The sequence below is a fragment of the Carassius gibelio genome, chromosome A19 (assembly GCF_023724105.1).
Source record: "Carassius gibelio isolate Cgi1373 ecotype wild population from Czech Republic chromosome A19, carGib1.2-hapl.c, whole genome shotgun sequence".
NCBI lineage: Eukaryota > Metazoa > Chordata > Actinopteri > Cypriniformes > Cyprinidae > Carassius > Carassius gibelio.
This window is the reverse complement of record NC_068389.1, coordinates 15,441,508-15,462,174: the sequence shown is the minus strand read 5'-3', so window position 1 is coordinate 15,462,174 and position 20,667 is coordinate 15,441,508. Positions and strand designations below refer to the sequence as shown.

Here is a 20,667-nt window from a genome sequence, read left to right as displayed (position 1 = left end):
ACTGGTTTTGGTGGATCTGCAAAAGTCATTTTCACAAAATGCATTTTTGACTGCATTCCCCCACCTGTGTACAAAAATATTATAATCTAAGTTATATATTTTAGCTTTGGGGCCCTATGTATTTGTAACTGCATATAAAACCTAAATATATGATAGATTATTATTTATTTCTGACACAGTGTCTGATTCCTTAAGGAATGAAACAATTGTACAAATTTAACACGAGTCAGCGAATCACAAGCTATTCTATCAGTTACAGGTGTGTCCCAATTTGCATTCTTTTGCATAATTTAGTTAGTTAGTCCATCACTATAAATATTCCAAAAAGAAAAAGTGCACTTTACATACCCAGATGATGCACTTAATTAACTGAAAAAAAAAAACTTGTGAAATGTTGTACACTTCATGCACTGTGAATCAGGAAGTCTGTGAGCCATATTGATATTCAGAGCAAGTCAGTAGGGTGCTGCTCCAGGTGTGTGTGCATGGTTTGTGTGTGTTCACTGCTGTGTGTGTGCACTTTGGATGGGTTAAATGCAGAGCATGAATTCTGAGTATGGATCACCATACTTGGCTGTATATCACGTCACTTTCAATAGTATCTAGGCTTTATAAGAATTTAAGATATTGCTGAAAAAAGTGGCACATTTGAGACTCAATTCCCCTTCACTGTTTTCAGTTCTGGTTTCTAACTCTGTTTATCTCTGTTGTTCTGCCATTACAAGTGGTTATATTGTCTCTAAATTCTGTCATTGTTTTCTTTGTGCTCAGGAAGAGAGATCCGACAATAATAGCATTCTTGAAGTGTAAAAGCTCAGTATAACTAGCAAACTACAGTACAAAAACCTTTTTAAAAGTCCTTGAAAGTTTGCATGAAGTTGTTTGTGAAGCCAAATTGTGTAAGTAAAATAGCTGTGGGGTTTACGTCAAAATGTAAGGTGGAAGAGAAGTAAAACAGATTGTGAAGAATGAAGACATTTTGACATTTTGACTGGAAAATGAATTTGGCAAAAAGAGTCAGGATTCATGTTGGGATCAGCTTTGCGGTTCGTGTTTGGAAGGGTGTCTGGAAAAACGGGGAATTGTGAGTGTGCAAGGATGGCTGTCTACCCATCCATCTTCTCCAGGATTCTGCAGGGTCTTTTGTTTGATCCACATCTAGCAGAATATAATAAAAATATGGCCACAAAAACTGACCTGTGGAAAGAGTTTTCCAGGATTAACCCAGTCAGATTTTTCAGTACATTCATAATCAAGTAAATTAGCTCAAATCCAAACTAACAGCTCAAAACCTTCAAACATCATATATCAATGGTTCCGTTGTGGACATTGTTTGAGGTGCCATCCTTATGTTATAGAGACACACTTGTAAGTGTTTCGAACTCCATTGACCTTTGTGGTAATGACTACATTCTCCTGTCTCAGCAAGCTCCATGACCATCTCTCCCTATTTTTTTCCATCTCTCACACAGTTAAATCCGTATTCTGTTTTCTGAGTAACACTGAGAATATCATATATTGTTGCAACACCTCCGCCATGACATGTCTGACAGGGCTCATGCTTATAACAGTAGTTTGGTGGAGTCGACTCATTTAGACCAATATAATCATTTGGTTTTAGCCAAATTTCACTCAAGCAGAGTATATCAAAACTATTATCTGTGATCATTTCATTTACAATAACTGCTTTGGGTGTGAGTGTTCTAATATTTATGAGCCCAATGTTTTTGATCATTTACTTTAAATTTTTCTGGTTTTACAGGTTTCCAGATCCTACATTAAATTTATATTTTGACCTCAGTATTTGGGGAAGAGATACAGTCTTAATAGATTGCACAGCGCATACTCTATCATTTGTGCGTGTAGAACAAAATTCATTAGCAAAAACCACGCTGCCATATATATATATATATATATATATATATATATATATATATATATATATATATATACAATATATTTATTTTTATTTTTTTGGCAGTGTATCTGCAAATATGTACTATAATTATTAAACATCAAGGGAGGTTGCAGAAGTAAATAGTTGTAGATTCTCACCTTGAGGGTCTCATAAGGTTCTGTGTTCAAGCTCATAAATTAGATGATTCATATCTGTCACTCTCTGCTGAACCTTGAAATCAAATCCAGTTGTGTGGTTGGATAGATGTGCCCAGTCCTTGAGCATTGACTTCACTGTATGATGCTATTTGAGAATCCACCAAGGTCATATTGTGAGAATTTATGTATATATATATATGCCCTTGTCAATCAATGACTCCCTCAATGCAAAACTGAGGGAGAAAAAAAAAAAAGAAAGAAAGAAAGACTACCAGGCCATATAACTTTAAATTGACTTTGCTCAAGAGAGTGAAGAACACAGCTTGAGATGGGGAAAGGAATCTGAGGCATTGAGAAGAGACAGATAGGGCATCAGGAGTTTAATAAACTTCTCCATTACACACACAAAAAAAATGTGAGTCTCAGCTTTTAGCAGAAGTGTATGGCCAGTCTAAGCTTTTAGCAGAAGTGTAAGTGCACACTGCAAGACTCAAGCTTGTCACCTTTGATGTTAAAGTCGGTGACTAGTCTTCTTCAAAATGTCCCCATCGAGACGCTATTTTAGTGTGCCCACTTTTGAGATATGCTCCGACTAGAATGTGAATTTAAACAGACCCTGCAGGAAAGGCTCTTTAATAAATAAAACACTCAGAGAAATTCAACACGCAATGGCTGAACTCCAAATTATTAAATATAAATTAATACAAATTAAATGCTACTTTTTACAGATGACATTTCAAACACTTCTTTGTGTTTGCCTGGCTGGTTGTAACCCCTGTACAACTTTCCATCCTCAAAATATTTTTTAAGATAAGACTTTCATTCACACATTGTCTTAAAGAACCTTCTTTTTCTAGAGAAACATTATTGTAGTTAAGACTATTTCTTTTTGCTTCCTTAATTCTGCTCCCACAATTCATATTCAGGAATTCACAGCCCAGTAATGCAGAATATCTTCAGTCGTATAGTGTGCCCTAGTCTTTATGGGCAAGTGGGAAAGTAATTCCTCGTTCCTCTTCACTGAAAGTTGATTAGCCACACTCAGACCAAATGACTATATTCTTTCTCAAAAGATTTCCCAAACTTCAGAAAATGTTAGAGATCATCATGCAGAAATGGTAAAACCTATCAATCTTGAATACTGGCATTAAACCACTTGTGGAGTTGTTTGTGCCTGACAGATTTCTTTTAACCAATTACTTTCCTTATTCAAGTAAAACTTCATGGATCCATTTGAATGATCAACAAAATCTGACTAGATTTACAAACATATGCAGAGTTTCATATTTGTGCATAATAGGTAGTCTCATCTCGACTGATGAGAAGAAATAAAATTAAAATAAATAATAATACATTACCATTCTAAAGCATTACATATAATGCAAGCATCCAGTGTTTTAAGCTGGTTATCATATATTAGTTGAGTCATAACTACACTGTTCTACCAACAAATATATTCTGCAAATATTTTAAGACAAGTCTGAATGTTTTTGAAGCATTCTGGTGCATAGGGTCCTCTGTGAGGGAAGCTATTCCTGCATCCTTATTTTCTGCTTTACAGAACGTGGCTGGAAGCCGATGCCGAAGCCAGACAGGGAATCATAAAAACTTTCATATGTAGAGCACTGACTGAATATGAATGTTAGTCCTCTCTGTCATATTATTTAATGGTCTAACTGCAGATGAAATACGAAATCGGCTGTTCTCCAGCACCACTGCTGTTTGTTTGCATTCCCCTGAGTTGTGTTTTTTTACAACATTGCGTATATCATCTTATCTATATTTTACATGATGACATCAAGATTGTCCATCACTGTTCCAAACAGCACAGCAAAATCACAGAGGGGGGCTTTGGACTTCATATGTTGAGGATAACACAGAAACACAATGCTGCAGCATTAGTATTTAATATCTGGCACTTCTCACTCACTGGGACTCAACCACATTATGGACATCTCCAGTCCAGTGCTCTGTTACATTCTGATTTTTATTTTTATTTTGTACTGCATAGCTTATGCTTGCCATGTTCTGGAACCCTTGAGGCATGAGGATAGCAGGCACCTTTTTTTTTCCAGATGTTTCCATCACTGCTGCAGCCATGCAGCCACTAACATCCTGTTTTTCAAGATGCCTTGAACTCTGGGAGAACTAAATCATTGTTAGGTTTCAGAAGTTTATGCCCTGAAGAAAATGACAAAAGCCTCATGAGAAAGTAGTTTAGCAGTCCTCCTTTGTTCAATATTTCACTTGCTCTATTAAATTGAATGGGTTGTTAAAGCTGACTTTATTAAGAATCCAGAGTTCTATTGTTGTGCAAGTCAGGCGTGTTACTAGACATAAACGTGTTACTAGACATAAACTAGGGCTCATCACATTAGTATCATACTGTGATGCAAAACAAGCAAAAATGTGTGTGTGTGTGTGTGTGTGTGTGTGTGTACTACTTGGGATCAGAACGATTTTTAATTATTATTTTGTTTGTTTGTTTGTTTGTTGTACAGGAGTTTCTTATGCTTATCAAGGCTGCATTTATTTGAGAAAAAATACAGCAAAAAATACTACTACTACTACTAATATTGTGAAATTGTATTATGATGTAAAATAAAGTTTTTGTATTTGAATCTTTAACAGACATCTTGCAGATGTTTGCTAATTGTTTAATCGCTGTGTATTCAGATTTAGTGATCATTTGACAGTTTTTTATTTATTTATTTATTTTTACACAGTATTTGTATGTTTGTAATGTTCTTGGAGGGAAATTATTATTATCATAGTGATTTTCTTTTTTTTTTTTAAGTGTAAGATATTTAAAATGATATAGGAAACGATAATCCGATCCATAGCTTTACTGCCAAAGTTGAAACAATAGAACAAGCACCAGTCGACCCACTGCTGTTTAACCGCATGCTTACCATCAAAACTGTGGCACTATTATTTTGCTTTTGCTATTCTGTCACAGATGTCTGCATTAGCGTGACCTCAGATGAGTTCCTCAGCCGTGCATTCATAGTTGAACAGGAGGAATCAAGCAAAGCAGGACTTGTGGGAGGCGGCAGCGGAAAGAAAAGCCTACAGCTCTTCGTTTCAGAAGCTGATGATGTCATCAAGCGTGTCCTGGAGATTCTCCCATCGAGGAAAGACAGAGAAGGGAAAGTTTATTAAAACAACTCTGAGGGGAGGGGAGAAAGGAATTGGAGAACGAGAACTCTCAGGCAAAAACTTTATCCACACTAGAGAGGACTATTGGAAACTGTTTTAGCAAACTGGATTACAATAAAATCAGTTTTCTGTGGATTAATGTTGCCATAATTCATTGGATTAACAATCACAGAAGGTAAAATGATGTGTTTTTGATTCAGACATATCTGGAATCTGTATGGCGTTGAGGATTCTTGCAAGCTCCCTTGATATATAGGCTAGATTAGATTTTCATTAGTTGTTATTTATTGAAATGGGACATTTGCAGCCTATTCCAGTTAATTTGCATATAATTAATCAATGTACTGTATGCAAAGGCTATAAGGCTGCGTTTAATGTTTGTCGGGATGCAAATGATAAAAAAGTTTTGTTCTCTATCAGATCAGATCAATTTAGTTAATTTCCTTCATCATTCAGGTGTGCTGTTCACACCGTATTTCAGTAAAGTTTCAAGCACTGTACATTACATTTGCATTTACTTATATATTGCAATATTGTTTAAAGTGGCATATAAAATAAAAGTTGTCTGAGACAGAATGCGCGCTGCTCTTTCCACTCGCGCATCTGGACTGCTGCGTGCATGTCACAATGACGTTTGGAATATGATCACATCCCTGTGATGCTGTCAGTGAGGAGGAAGGGTCGCATCTGTACTGTGCAGCTGTGCAAACACTTTTTATCTCTGATTTATTTATTTATTTGATTTAGACATTGCAAGTTTTGCTTGTCAGTTAACTTTCAAAGTGTAATTTAAAGGGCAGTTATTTTATGCAACCCTCTGGCAAGGTACTTTTAAATTTAATACAGACCATAGTTCATTCATAATCTCTTTCTAATCCTTTTCAGCGCATACTAGGGTATACACAGGGATTATAATAATAATAATAATAATAATAATAATAATAATAATAATAATAATAATAATAATAATAATAATAATAATCAGCCTGTGGGAGTGGGAAAAATGCATGTTCTATCTGATGATAAAAACATCTGCTGCTAATGCAGGGACACCCACAAGGTGAAGAGACGTTTGTATCAATCAAGATTTACCACACATACCCATCAATAATTAGGTTCATTCTGATAAACCTAGCTTTCAAGCAAACCAGTTCCAGACTCTGACTTGAGTGAGAAGAAGAAGAAGAAGAAAAAAAAAAAAGATAAATGCTCCTTTGGAAGAGAATGATTGCAAAACAGCTGTAATTGAAGGTTAAACAGTGCCGCATACATGATTACAAATGCCACAGACCCCATTATAAATCTCTCTAGATTGCTCTCTGTTTGTGTTTGATGTGTCTCTCTAGCTTGCAGGTTCCTGTTACCAAATGATCTGTGCTTTCTGAAGAAATCGGTTAATGCACCAGGTTCAGCAGACTTTATATTTAACTTTTTAGGTTGTTTATTATGTCATATCATTGGCCTACACACCAGTGACATTTTAAGCACACTGCATTCCAAAAACAGTGATTTTAAGAGGTTTTTATAAACCAGCGACTAACTGACAGCACTTAATATATAAAATAGGCATAGAAATGCTGGTTGTTGCTTGTTTACACTGCTCTATAGAGTGAGAGAGAGAGAGAGAGTTTAACGCTCCCCCTTTCCCTGAGCTCTCAGACTCTGACATGAAAACAACACACTACGCCTCCTTGACAGCCTCCTTCCTGTCAGAGTCTGCAAAACAAAATGACTGTAGACATTTTAACAATAGCTAATTAAAGCACTTGTTTATTAAAAATGCACACTTTTGCATTCTATTAGATGGCCCTGAATGACTGTTTTCGCAAGCATAGATTGATTGTAACTATCAATCTTTCATTGAAAGTCTGTGAGTTGTCGCCCTGCTGCGTTTGTAACCCACATACTTGAGTCCCTAACTAGTGCTTTTGTCATTTCGACTATAGACATTCACTTCAGATTGCCGGGCACTGAGCCAAGACAGAACGCAAGGGAGACTCTTTCCTTTATCTGCGTGGTCCAGCTGTTCTCGCTGCACGGCAAACAAAGTGAAAAGGGAACAAAACAAGCACAAGCTTTAATTTCCATTCGTTTTTCTGTGCGTGGAAGCGAATGGCAATGAGAAATTGCCCAGAGGCATTGAATACAGGTAATGGAGTATCTCCGCCTCGCTCACCTGAAATAGATGTTGTCTTGTTTACAAGAACACAGGTGATTTTCAAGTGAGAAGCAAGCTAGAGCTTTGTAAATAACTGAATTGGAATGATTCAAACAGATGTGTGGACAGCCAGAGAAGGTAGAACGTTTCTCATCTTTCAGTGATAGCGTATACTCTGGGGTGTATACTCCCCTTTTGTGTCTTAACTGGTACAGAGCCTGCAGGTGGTATGACCTCAGTCGGAGGATGCAGATTAAGTGTTGCCTACACAGACATCACCGAAGGGTTGAAATTTATAAGAAAGCCATAAAAGTACTGGGAGAAGACCTTCCACCCTAGAGCTTTCTGACTAATGCATCACCCTGACAGGTTTGTGTTCAGACATGCCAGCGAGGGTCACTTTGAAGCGAGCAGCATGTCTGTAAACGGGAGTGAGGTGGAGTTGTTTCTCTGTGAACACATATAACTATATCTGAGACATTTGGTTATATTTCTTTGTTGCAAGCAGTCAAATGTTAAAGGCTCTTTTATTTCATTGTAGGATTTTTTTTTTTTTTTTTTTTTTTTTTAGAATCCTGTGTCAGCTATTTTGTTATCCTGTGTGTTATTACTGTATGTGCTCTAGTCTGTACACTACCATTAATAAGATAGGGGTTAGTAAGTTTGATCACATTTGGGGTTAGTAAGTAAATATTACAATAGAAATTACTTAATTTAAATTCTAACAATAATACACAATATTACTGCTTTACTGTATTTCTAATCAAATAAATGCGTGCTTGGTGAGTATCCAAAACCCATTTCAAAAACATTTTAAAAATCTTTCCAAGCCCCAAGCTTAGGTAGTGTACTCTGCATAACATGCAGATTTTCACGTGCATAAAATACTTGGATGACTTGATGTATGCTGTATCCCACAATGCAGTATGTTCTACTTTTAATATCAGATGCATGTTTGTTTTTTGTGAAAAGTGGGGACATCCCATAGGCATATTGTTTTTTATACTGTACAAACTGTATATTCTATGGCCCTACACCAACCCTACCCCTAACCCTAACCCTCACAGGAAACTTTGTGCATTTTTACTTTCTCAAAAAAAACTCATTATGTTTGATTTATAAGCGTTTTGAAAAATGGGGACATGGGTTATGTCCTCATAAGTCACCCTCTCCTTGTAATACCTGTGTCATACCCATGTCATTATACAAAGTTGTCTCCTGATATGTCACAAAAACAAGAGCACACACATACACACACACATAAATAAAGAAGGCAGTATACAGCATGTATTCAGCATTCATTGTGCTAAACCGTTGTGTTGCTGTGTATTTGAGAGTTGACACTTTCACTGAGAGGGACAGATGGACACAGTGATAATAATCGTCAAGCGTCATGGGTTACAAAGCTTTATTGAAAATTCTTTAGCTCATTAGCACAATTTATACTCAAAAAAAGCACCCATCCAACCTAATAGGCACCATTTTTAATCTGTCTTTTAACTGCTGTATTGATTATGACTGCTCCTACATTCTTCCTTATACTTTCCAGCAATTATGTAGAAGCTTTTTTATTGCAGACGTATCGTATTAAATATGAAATTAAATATATTTCTTAACACACCTGTTTTTCTGATTATTAACGTTTGTCTCTGTCTGATTAAGTAATTTCCTTCTCACCTGTTCACCTATTCATTTTAATCACGGCTAGGAGCTGAAGGAGGGAGTCATGAGGGTCATCTGCTCCTCTCTAGTGCTTCTCACCATCTGCTTGGGTCACGGGGGTCGACTGGCATCAGCTGAAGGTAAGACCTTTTCTCCAAATCCAAAAAAAGTTGTCAAAGGCTAGCTCAAACAGCTAAGATTCTGTAAGTTTTATTCATACTACTGCCACCATTACATTGTACATTTTTAAGGAATAGTTAAATGGGTTGTTCAGCCAAAAAAAGAAAACTCATTTACTCATCCTCATGTCATTCTAAACCCATAGGAATTGTATTATTATTTTTCTTTCCCATCTATGGAATATAAAATTAAAGATTTTGAAGAAATGCTCTGTCCCTTATTGTTGGTCCCCATGGAGACAGCTTGTGAACTATATTCCATGTCCTCCCGAATCAAACCATAGTTTTTTTTTTTTTTTTTTTTTTTTTTTTTAAGAAACAGACAGATATTAAAGTGGTTGTCCACTCAGCTTGAGAACCACTATGAATGGATCAGTGAATCTGCTGAAATTCGAGAACCAGATTGATTCATGGACAAAGCATTCAGATTGGTTTGTAAACCAGAGATTCACTTCCAAAAGAATATGAATGCTAGCTACATATCATTGGTTAAATGAATTCACTCTTTCATGAAGCCTTCTGAGAATACATATACTGTCCAGAAACGTATAGGATCTGTACATAGATGATTAGCCAAATTTAAGTTAACTCAAAGTAATCATTGCTTCTTTTCTTACAATTTCCTTTCAGATGGTGTACTTTTATATAAGGTCTGGTAATACAATAAAAAGGGAGGATACAAATCCTAAAAGAACATGGAACTGTGGGAAATGGTTCAGCTTTTAAAAAGTGATACCATGCCTTGTCCTCTAGTCAGGGCAGTATCCCAGCAATATGGTTATGGAAATGTTATACCTTTCCATTTCCCCCCATTTCATTTCTTATGAAGCAGAACTGAGTAAGTAGTAAGGGGGGTCCCGACAGTTTTGCAGTAAGACATTGATGACATTTTTGTATTCTTATTTTAATTAGGTTCTTTTTAAAGAAGTTTCAGATGTTTTGAAGGCCATCATACTGGAACTACTGGCTAATGGCTTCATACAAGACTATTCATTTTGGGAAGCGTGGGAAGCTCTGCTTGTTAGAAGCTTTGCAAGGACTCGTCCTCTATCATTCATCACTTTATACTCCTAGAGCATGTTGTTTTTTGCGCCCTTGCTTGTTAGACTCTTTTCAAGCTGGGTCTCTGAGAGGTTTGAAGCAGAAATGAGAAATGTCAACACATCCAGTCTTTTATTATTTTATATAATTATGTGGTTTTATCTTATTATAATAATGCAAGTCTGACTGAATGTAGCCACTCTTCTTCTGAAATGTGTGCATATAAACCCTGTTCCCATTAGTACTTCTTATAACAAAAAGATTGCATAGTTTAATAGAAGGGGTTTATAATACGTGAAAGTCATACTCAAACAAAAGTACAGATATCGTACCAGAAAATAACTTTGGTAGAAGTTAAAGTCACCGTTTAGAATATAACTTTAGTAAAAGTATTAAAGTATGTGATATGTATTGTTCTTAAGTACAAACATTATTTTTAAAATGTTAAATGCACTTAAGTATTGGAAGTAAAAGTACAAGTAAATGCAAAATGCAAAAGAAGCAAATAAATAAATATATGTTCATACACAGCTTGAGTAGCAAGATTGTATTCAGTTTCTTCCATTTTGTATTTTTTGGGTAAGAATAAGAAACACTTAGTGTCTTTATAGAATATGCATCTGAAATAGCATGTATTTACACAACTTATGTATCTCAGAGGGGACACAAACTGCAGACACATGTGTATAAATAGGCCAAATATGTGTTTTTGACATAAAACGTTGAATACTATTATTTGAAATTGTTTAAAACATAAAAAATAGTCGAAATGTGAAATTAAAACTGCAAGCAGGCAGCAAGTGAATATTAATGAGTGAGTCATTGAGATTCAATTGATTCTTTCAAATGGTTGATTCATTCAGATACAAAGCATTTTACTGTGTTAATGAGTGAATCACTGAATCATTTATTTAACCGATTTGTTCAAAAGCTGATTCATTCAATAAGTGAACAATGCCCATTGCTCAGAGACGCGAAACAGTGCTGTGATGTGTTTAGAACAATTTTTTGTTAGCAAAATTGACCAAAAACAAGCAATATTATGTCTAAAATGTAAGCCATTTATTGCTTTACTGAACTTGTAATAAAATGATTATTTAATATGTTCACACATCTGCAGAAAAACGGTAATCTTTGTGTGATATAGATTAAGTTAGACCTACATGAAATTATATAAATATAAAAAGCATATAGAAGCATTTTTGCCATCTACAATTTAGAGCCTAGAATTTTATGGTGATAGCCTACTTGATAACATCAGATTGCACATCATTACAACAGCAATTACCTTATTATCACAGATCATGCTGTATCTCACACCCCTGACTCGACTTGAGTGAGAAATTAATAATTCAAGGTTGTGCGTGCACTTGTTTGCACACGTGCAAAGGTATTTATAAGAGTCTAACTTGCAAATGCTAGACCACTGATTCGTCAAACCAGCTTTCCTGCAGTCTGTGTTCTTCTGACTATTTTGTAGTAAGTACCGAATATACTTAGGGGAAATGTATCGGATTAAAAGTATAAATTTTGATTAGGAAATTTAGTGGAGTGAAAGTATACATTTTTATTTGGAAATGTAGTGGAATAAAAGTAAAAGTTGGCTGAAATATAAAAAGTACAGTAGAGATACTCCCAAAAAATACTTAAAGGTCCCATTTTTTGTGCTTTTTTTGAAGCTTTGATTGTGTTTACAGTGTGCAATATAACATGTGTTCATGTTTTGCTTGTAAAAAAACACAGTATTTTTCACACAATTCACCTATCTGTATACCGCTGTTTTCACTGTCATAAAAACGGGCCTCCTTCAGAAATACGTAACGAGTTCTGAATGTGAGTTGTGACTGAGCGCAAGCTGCCTTCCTGGAAATGCGATTGGGCTAGTTTTGAAAAGCAAGTGGGCAGGAGCATGTGCTGGAGATGTACTTATAATCACAGGAGTGTTTTTACTGACGAGCACAGCCCTAACATTTAGTTAACAAAGTTAAACAGCGTTGCCCTTTGTGTAATAAGTTACAGAAACTGTAAAACGCACCAACTTAAATAATACAATACACTTACCGGTTGTGGTCCATAAACAACGCCTTCTCCAGACAAAGAGGGAACTTCTCCATCTTTCAGGAACAATCTTTGTATAATAATCTAATCTAATCTAATTTTCGGGAACCGAGTTAAACATAAATTGTAACCATTAATCTCCAAGTACGGTATCCCTGGGTAGGCCAGACAAAGATGATTGGACTCAGAGATGAAAATAACAGCGCTTCGACGACATGGCGACAAACACAAACGCAACTCTTCCTCCTCCTCTGTTCGAGCACAACAAGACCACGCTCCACTGTCTGTGTATTCCTGTGGGCGGAGGTTAGTCAAAAAACTGTTTTAGTGACGTTATTACTGCAGGAACTAGAGGGATGTAGTCCAAACGGGTCGTTTTTGTAGGCGAATTCTGTTAAATAAAATATCTTGCTTGGCATTGAACTTTGAGCTTTAGATTTTTACAGATATTGTTTATAATCTAACAACAACATTACACACTAACTAAAGTTTAAAACATGGGATCACAAAGAAAAAATAATAAAAAAAAAAAAAAAAATATATATATATATATATATATATATATATATATATATATATATATATATATATATATAATAAAAAAAATATATATATATATATATATATATATAATAAAAAAAATATATATATATATATATATATATATATATATATATATATATATATATATATATATATATATATATATATATATATATATATATATATATATATATATATATATATTAACTTTGTTGCATTACACCACTGTTTAGTAGTATGATTATACTGCTATGGCTAAACCTCTTCAGACATTCCACAGTCAGTTAAGAATGATATTTAATTGATGACTTATCATCAAACCACATTTGGTCATTGTTAATGTCTAAATGAAATCAAAATGAATGCTAAGTACCTACCTTATGCATGTTCAGAAATATTATATTCAGACATTTTTATGTGACTTTTTTATGACTTCTTTCTTGTGCATTTCTGTTCTGATTGCACCATATGCCATTTAATCACCATGTAAATTTGTGTTTAAAAGTGATGCATGATTGAACAAGCTAACAAACTAACTCCCTGAACCCCACCTCCGATTTCCCTGGGTTTGTGTTTCACTGGGTTGATGTCAGATCTCTAGGATGAGTTTTCTCACCCCCAGCTGTTCAAATCCCCAATTGACTTTCTCCTTAATGAGTTTCTCCAGGCCAACTCTGAGACCTAAAAATATACAATAAGCAATATGCAATCAGGGACAAATAGGGTAGAGGCTGCGTGAGTGATTCTGAACAAGAGTAAGATGTAGTGTTTCACATTTATGAACTTTTGAGATAATGTTAATGAGGAAAAATTTTTCACCGTGTTTTCTTCCAACTTCTTTTCTTCTACCCTTTTTTAGTGTTTTATAAAAAAGTCCCTTTTCATTTAACAGGCTCAGTTGAAGCAGCCTGTACAGGTACGCATCCTAAATTTAAAGAATGCTTAATCTTAACCTATGAAATCCTAAACCCCAGAAATCTTCACTCCACTTCAAACTCTAGGAGTGTCTGCATTGCTTGATGATGTGTCTGTTCTCCATGTATCTGAAATGCACCTCTCCTCCTCTTGTATTCAACTTTCCATCACTGCCTGGAGAGCGAGAGTCGCCTCCAACTTTTCTATCTTCTTCCCGACATCTCCACAGCTTAATTCCACCTTTTTGCCGTGTGAAAGCAGTGGGGCTTTGTAGAACCGGGAAGAAAAGGGATTTAGCCGTGTCTGTCTGATTTCAAAAGTGAAAATGCGAGAACAATTCAAAATGAATCCTTTAACTGTCTAAGAGTCATTTTTGTTGGAGTCATTTCCTCCCTAATTGTATCCGCTGAGTTATAGTGGAGAGATTCAGGTGTTGTAGATTTAAAAAGAGCTCTTTGTAACTTGACAAGGGAAGAATATGAGTTAGAAAAGCCATCACCAGCTCTCCTCTGCCACTAGAGGCTCAGAGAGACGGCTCTGAGCTGCTTCTGTTTATTATTGCTTGAATTTCTTACACTCATCTGATCTCTGAAACATCTAAGTGACAGTTTCGCTACACAGCCGTAACTTGCTAATTCACGTTGATTGATGTCTTTGAACCAATCAAACCATGCTGATTAAAAACTATTCTTGTCTCATGCACCTTTGTCATGATTCTTCACAAAGAATCCTAAACTGAACTTTTCAGTGTTTGTGGATCATGAAAAAAGGCATGGAAAGATATGTACAAAATCATCAATAATTTATTTTAACTGCAGCATCTCGTTCAAAAAGTTGTTTACATCAAGATGAAAAAAGTTATAAAAATGGATGGTGATCATTTGCTATCAAAATCAGATTGTCTGACATCCTTGCTAAAAGTTCAAACAGTTGCCATAGGATGCACTTTGGCTGAACCGTTTTAAAGATAGTTCTTTTTCATACTGTATGTTGTCCATCAGTCGAGAGTGTGCCAGACCTTTTGTCACTGTCTTTGCCACCAGGCAGTAAGATTGGGAGAGTGATTCTTCCAGACAAGAGCATGTTATTTTTAGCTCCATTTATATCTTAGATGTTGTCTGTGTCTCCTCAGACAATCTTTGATCGCCTCAACTTGTTCACCTCATGTTCAGTACCAAGTTTTGACAGGACTCCTCATGATCAGTTGTACAAGTTGTTTTATGCAAAACTTTTCACCGGTGACAGGACAGAGATCTGCTTCAACTTGACTGCTTCTCTGTTTTCTACAGGTGTCAGCTGCCCGTCCGTACAGGTAGAAGAATGGAAGTTTCCTCAAACTGCCAGACACAACATTACAGGTTAATACTGCTGCTAATGGACATCCCTTAAAGAAACAGCATCATTTACTCACCTAAACTTTTTTTTTTAAGCTTCTGAGGAACACAAAAGGGGATATTTATTTAAATATCCAAGGTATTACTTTCCATACAAAAAAAAAAAAAAAAAAAAAAAAAAGTTTTGTGATGTTAGGTTGTCAAGCTCAGAAAAGGACAATAAAAGTAGCCTAGATTACTTGTACACTATATTTCTAGTGTTTTCTACGTTATTGTTCACAAACAAATATGGGGTTCGAGTTATTGTAAATGTTTAGACAAAACCTAAAATTTTGAGTGAACTATCCGTATTGTTATGATTTCGATAATTGGATAAAGCTAATCCACTATTTAGGGGCCATTCACACAGGGCTTGCTCTTGCATTCTGTAATGTTTATTTATTTTTTAATTTTTCATTCATCTTAATGATTTTACATGTAACCTTTTAAAGAAGGGTTGACATTTGCTTTACATTTTTGCAACATACATATACATAACATACATATATATATAATATCTATAATAATTTATTTTATTTTATTATTATTTTTTCGGAGGCTCTAAGGGATACATGGTGTTAAAAATAAATAATAATAATAATAATAATAAATAAAATTAAAAAATGAGATGATAGGAAAATGTTTTCATTCTCTCAGGTATTTATTCCCAACCCTGTACCACAAAACCAGCCAAAAGGGTCAATTTCACAAAACTGAGATTTATGCATAATTTGAGAGCTGAATAGATAAGTTTTCCATCGATGTATGGTTTGTTAGGATAGGAGAATATTTGGGCGAGATACAACTATCTTAAAATCAGAAATATGAGGGTTCAAAAAAATCTAAATACTGAGAAAATCACCTTTGAATTTGTCCAAATGAAGTTCTTACCAATGCATATTACTAGGTTTTGATATATTTACGGTTAAAAAAAAAAAAAAAATCTTTCTTTCAACAAAATCCTAATGATTTTTGGCATTAAAAAAAATATATCATTTTGATTAAAAAATGTTTGGCTATTGCTTAAAATATACCCCAGCGACTTAAGATTGGTTGTGTGGTCCAGGGTCACATATTATTGCCTCCACAAAAGTTTTACAAGCGTGCACAGTTTCTCAAGGGAGCACACAAGCATTAAAGCATACATTTTTCTTCCAACTCATTTTATTTTACATCATCATGTCCCCTTAGGGGCTCCATGATTCGTGATGTTAAGGCTGACTTTTCAGAAGCCATTACTCCAGTCTTCAGTGTCACATGATCCTTCAGAAATCATATTCTAAATCTGTGCTATAGAATCATTTCTTAATGTTAACAGTGCTTTTCTTCAGCTCTGAGAGCAAAACACAAACATCAAAGTGCTTCATTATTTTGAATAGTATATCCAAAAAATGGGAAAGACGTTCACTCTACATAATTAAGTGAATACACTGTCATATGTTATCATTTTAGCCTTTTAATACACTTAATAAAAGCCCAACTGCCCATTAAGTAAGTCTAAGGAACAGACTCTGTTCATGAGCTAAAATATAGAAATGCTCCCAGTGTTAAGGTCCCTCCTTTAGCCTTACATGAATTGAAAACTGGCACAGCAGAAGTTGATACATAGCATAGGGCATGTCAACTAGCAGCTCACTGATTTATTCTCCTGTTGGGTGGTAAATAGATTGATTGCCCGATCTGCAGGTTTCAATCTGGCGCGACGTTTCTCCCTGTTGAAGAACAGCGAGGTCAAGAAGATCCGAAACCCGAGAGGGCCTGTCATCCTTCGCCTTGGAAAAGTACAACTCATCCAGCCTACAGAGTAAATATTTTTATCTTTCTTTTTTTGTTTGTCGTAGTATTTTTCCTGAGAGATTCTAAGAGGTGGGGGGAGTTATTTTCCATCATTTATTGTGACCCTTCAGGGTCAATTATAGAAATAACTACATTTTCACTCTCTCAGATGTTGGAGGCTGTTCATTCTGTATCTTAAAGCAATAAAACATACAGTACAGTACAATAAGACAAAACTGCAGAACTACCAAAATATTCTAGCAGGTCAATACAAGCCTCGAATTCCTGGCCGCTGACTGTTATTTGGTCTAACATTTCCACAAGGATCATGAAACAATCGCAGTAATGTCACCAGAAAGATTTTGACTTCCTCTTTAAGATACGTTCAGCTTGCTGCAAATAAACATTTCAGCAGATTACACGCTGCTTTGTGCTTTTACACAGAAACCCTGTTAAATTTTTTATTAACAATAATTTTAAGTGCTATAGGTGAGACCTCAAACTGCAGTAATATCCGTTTCATGACAATGCTTTTACTGAGCTGTGCGTAGATGAAAAAAATGACAATGATATAAGCTAACAGGTTCTGTTTCCTCTCAGCACTCTGGCACTGTGTGGTGGGAAGAGAAAGTCAGTTTGCATTGGTTTAGACTACACATCAGCTTTCTTCTTAGAATTTCCTGTTATGCTTCTCTCATGTAGACTTAACAGAAATGAGAACTTGTGTGTTTGAGCCAAATAGGTCAGACGAGTAACATTGAAGCTCTACCTCTTGTGCTGGACTCTATAACCTTGTTATACTCTTTTTGTACTTGCTTTTGCCCTTGATCTACTGCAGTTGATACACTACATCATAAATTTAAATACAAAAAAATGGCATCCTTTAAAAGCCCTATTTGGATTGGACTATTTTCCTCTGAGAAGGTTATGTGAATTGTTTTGGACAGGCTAACTTTTGGATCTCATAAGGACATTTCACACCTGAAATAGTTAACCCTGGGTCATTCTAAACCCCGGGTAAACAAAATCCTGGGTTATCTCGCTTCACGGTTCACACTGCATATACTTTACAGAGGGTTAACAGTTTGGCCTGGGTATTCATACACTGATATCACACTGTACATTCCTAAACTCTGACATTCTTAACTGCATTTTTGCATTGACAATGTTATTGATTGAACGAATGCTGCATTCAACATGTTTCCTTAATTACTCTAGCACTACACATTCACTTACTATATATCGTCGACTGTATTATCAAGTTTTACATTAACTACCTCGGTAAAAAATTTGGAGGAAGTTTTTTTTTTTTTTTTTGTGATTGAAGATAAAGTGGGACTGTAATTTGATCCAAGATGCTAAATTGATTTCATAATATTCAAGTTGTTTCAATAGTTAATAACTGTAATTCAGACATCACCTAGAAAACAAATTATGTCCAAAACGGCAAAGGATGAGAGTTTGAAGCCTGTAGAGGTTTTGAGTGACATGAACACAGTTATAATGTTATAATGGACATAGAGATGGACATCATTTCTTGCCTTTTTCTGCCTGCCTGTTGAATAATAGTTACCGATTTGTCTTCAGATGTTTGGACAGATGTTTGAACAGAATTTATCTGTTGTCAGTAATAGTGCTTAAGCAGCTGTTTATCTGCCATCCTGAAATGATGGCTGTTCCCTGGCTGACATTCTCTTAAAGAGAGCTGCTTGTCAGTTGCAAATAAACATGAGGATCTGATGCAGCTCATCTTGGCGCTGAGGTTGCATTGGAAGAAATGTTACTTAAAGGTCAGGTATTTGTAGACAGAAGTTAGTTTAGAGGTCTCTTGAGAACTCTTATGTGAGATTCAGAAAATAGCACAACAATGTCCAAAATGTAGTTATACTTGTTAAGTTTGTAAACAGAGTCAGATTTAAATTTGTCCTCATTAAAATGCTTTCTTATTCTATCCTTTATATTCTTTAGCGGCAAAAAATAGTTGACTTTTGGTTAAAAGTTGTACAGTTTGACCTTCTGAAACTTTAAAAAAGGAAAGGCAAAGATAACCATACACACAGACATACTCAAATCTCCCCATCAGAGAGTTCCTCTCTTAGAATGGGTTTTCCAGAGCCCCAGGTGCTTTCCCCATTTAAACCTGAGCTCTTTTTCTCCTGCTCTAAATCTCATCTCGGCTAGAGACAGCGAGAGCCTGCAATCTAAACTCATGACATGACATGGCCGACATGGTGTGTGTGTGTGGAGTGGGGGATTCTTCCTCTTTAAATGGTCTCCTACATTCTCTTTGAGATAAAGTTTAATGCAAAGTCTTGTCAGCTGGTCTCTGATATTTGATAGCAGCAGATGGTGTTTAAATTGTTTGGCTACCTCTGTGTTAGTCATTCTCTTAGCTTGGACTTGTAATATAACTGTTTAACATTTCGTTCCTTCATCTTCAATTTCACCTCACCTGGGAGAGAGATGGGGTGTATAGGTTTGAGTGTGTTTACTCAGGTCTTTGGATTTGGTCTTAGGACAAGCACTTAAAAAAATAAAAAATAAATAAAAAATTCCACAATAAAATATATGACCCTGGACCACAAAAAGACCACTTAAAGGGATACTCCACCCTAAAATGAAAATTTTGTTACCTCCATGTCGTTCCAAACCTGTAAAAGCGTTTTCGGGAAACACAATTTAAGATCTTTTGGATGAAGACCTGGAGGTTTGAGACTGTCCCATAGACTGCCAAATAAATAACAGTGTAAAGGTCCAGAAAAGATATGAAAATTTGTAGTCAGAATACTCCATCTGCCATCAGACATGCAATTTGAGTTGCATGAAACGACGGGAACACTTTTTGTAAGCAAAGTCAGAGGGAGACCGTTGACAAAGGAATAATTGAATAAAGCCGTTATTTTTGTTTTCTTTGCTTACAAAAGGTGTTCCCGTCACTTTATTTAACTCAGATTGCACGTCTGATGGCAGATGGAGACTTTTCATACCTTTTCTGGACCTTGACACTGTTATTTATTTGGCAGTCTGTGGGACAGTCTCAAACCTCCAGGTTTTCATCCAAAACATCTTAAATTGTGTTCCGAAGACGACATGGGGGTAAGTGATTAATGACAAAATTCTAATTTTGTTATGGAGTAACCCTTTTAAGTGTCATTATTTTTTTTAGATTTAGCAATATTGAGATTTATATATCATCTATCATCTCAAAGCTGAATAAACAAGCTTTTTATTGATGTATGGTTTGTTAGGATCTGACAATATTTGGCCGAGACACAACTATATGAATATCTGAAATCTGAGGGTGCAAAAAAATCGAAATACTGAGAAAAGCTCCTTTGAATTTGTCCAAATTAATTATTAGCAATGCATATTACTAATCAAAAATTATGTTTTGATATATTTACGGTAGGAAATTTACAACGTATTGTAAATTTACAACATATTAATGGAACATGATCTTTACTTAATATCCTAATGATTTTTGGCATAAAAGAAAAAGTGATCATTTTGAGCCATACAATATTTTTTTGACTATTGCTAAAAATATACCCAGCTACTACGACTGATTTTGTGGTCCAGGGTCACACATTGGTTACAAATATTGGCTGTAATTCCATTAATTGCATTGATAATAATAACTGAACTGAACTGAACTTTCTTTGAGTAGTAGTTACTTGCTACCAATATATCATGCATCTCTATTCTCAATAGATCTGCTATATGAAAATCTCATAATGAAATAAAAAAA

General features: G+C 35.4%; 1 protein-coding gene across 1 annotated transcript in view; it reads left to right on the top strand.

Moving 5' to 3' along the window:
• Window positions 1-5,101: 5,101 nt before the first annotated feature.
• LOC127935596 (collagen alpha-1(XVI) chain) overlaps window positions 5,102-20,667 on the top strand; it is a 63,923-nt gene continuing 48,357 nt past the window's right edge. The window contains exons 1-4 of the mRNA XM_052533609.1: window positions 5,102-5,389; window positions 9,081-9,174; window positions 15,060-15,128; window positions 16,830-16,947. Of these exons, the coding sequence (XP_052389569.1) occupies window positions 9,099-9,174; window positions 15,060-15,128; window positions 16,830-16,947 (263 nt within the window). The 5' untranslated portion in view covers window positions 5,102-5,389; window positions 9,081-9,098. The remainder of the gene's footprint in view (window positions 5,390-9,080; window positions 9,175-15,059; window positions 15,129-16,829; window positions 16,948-20,667) is intronic.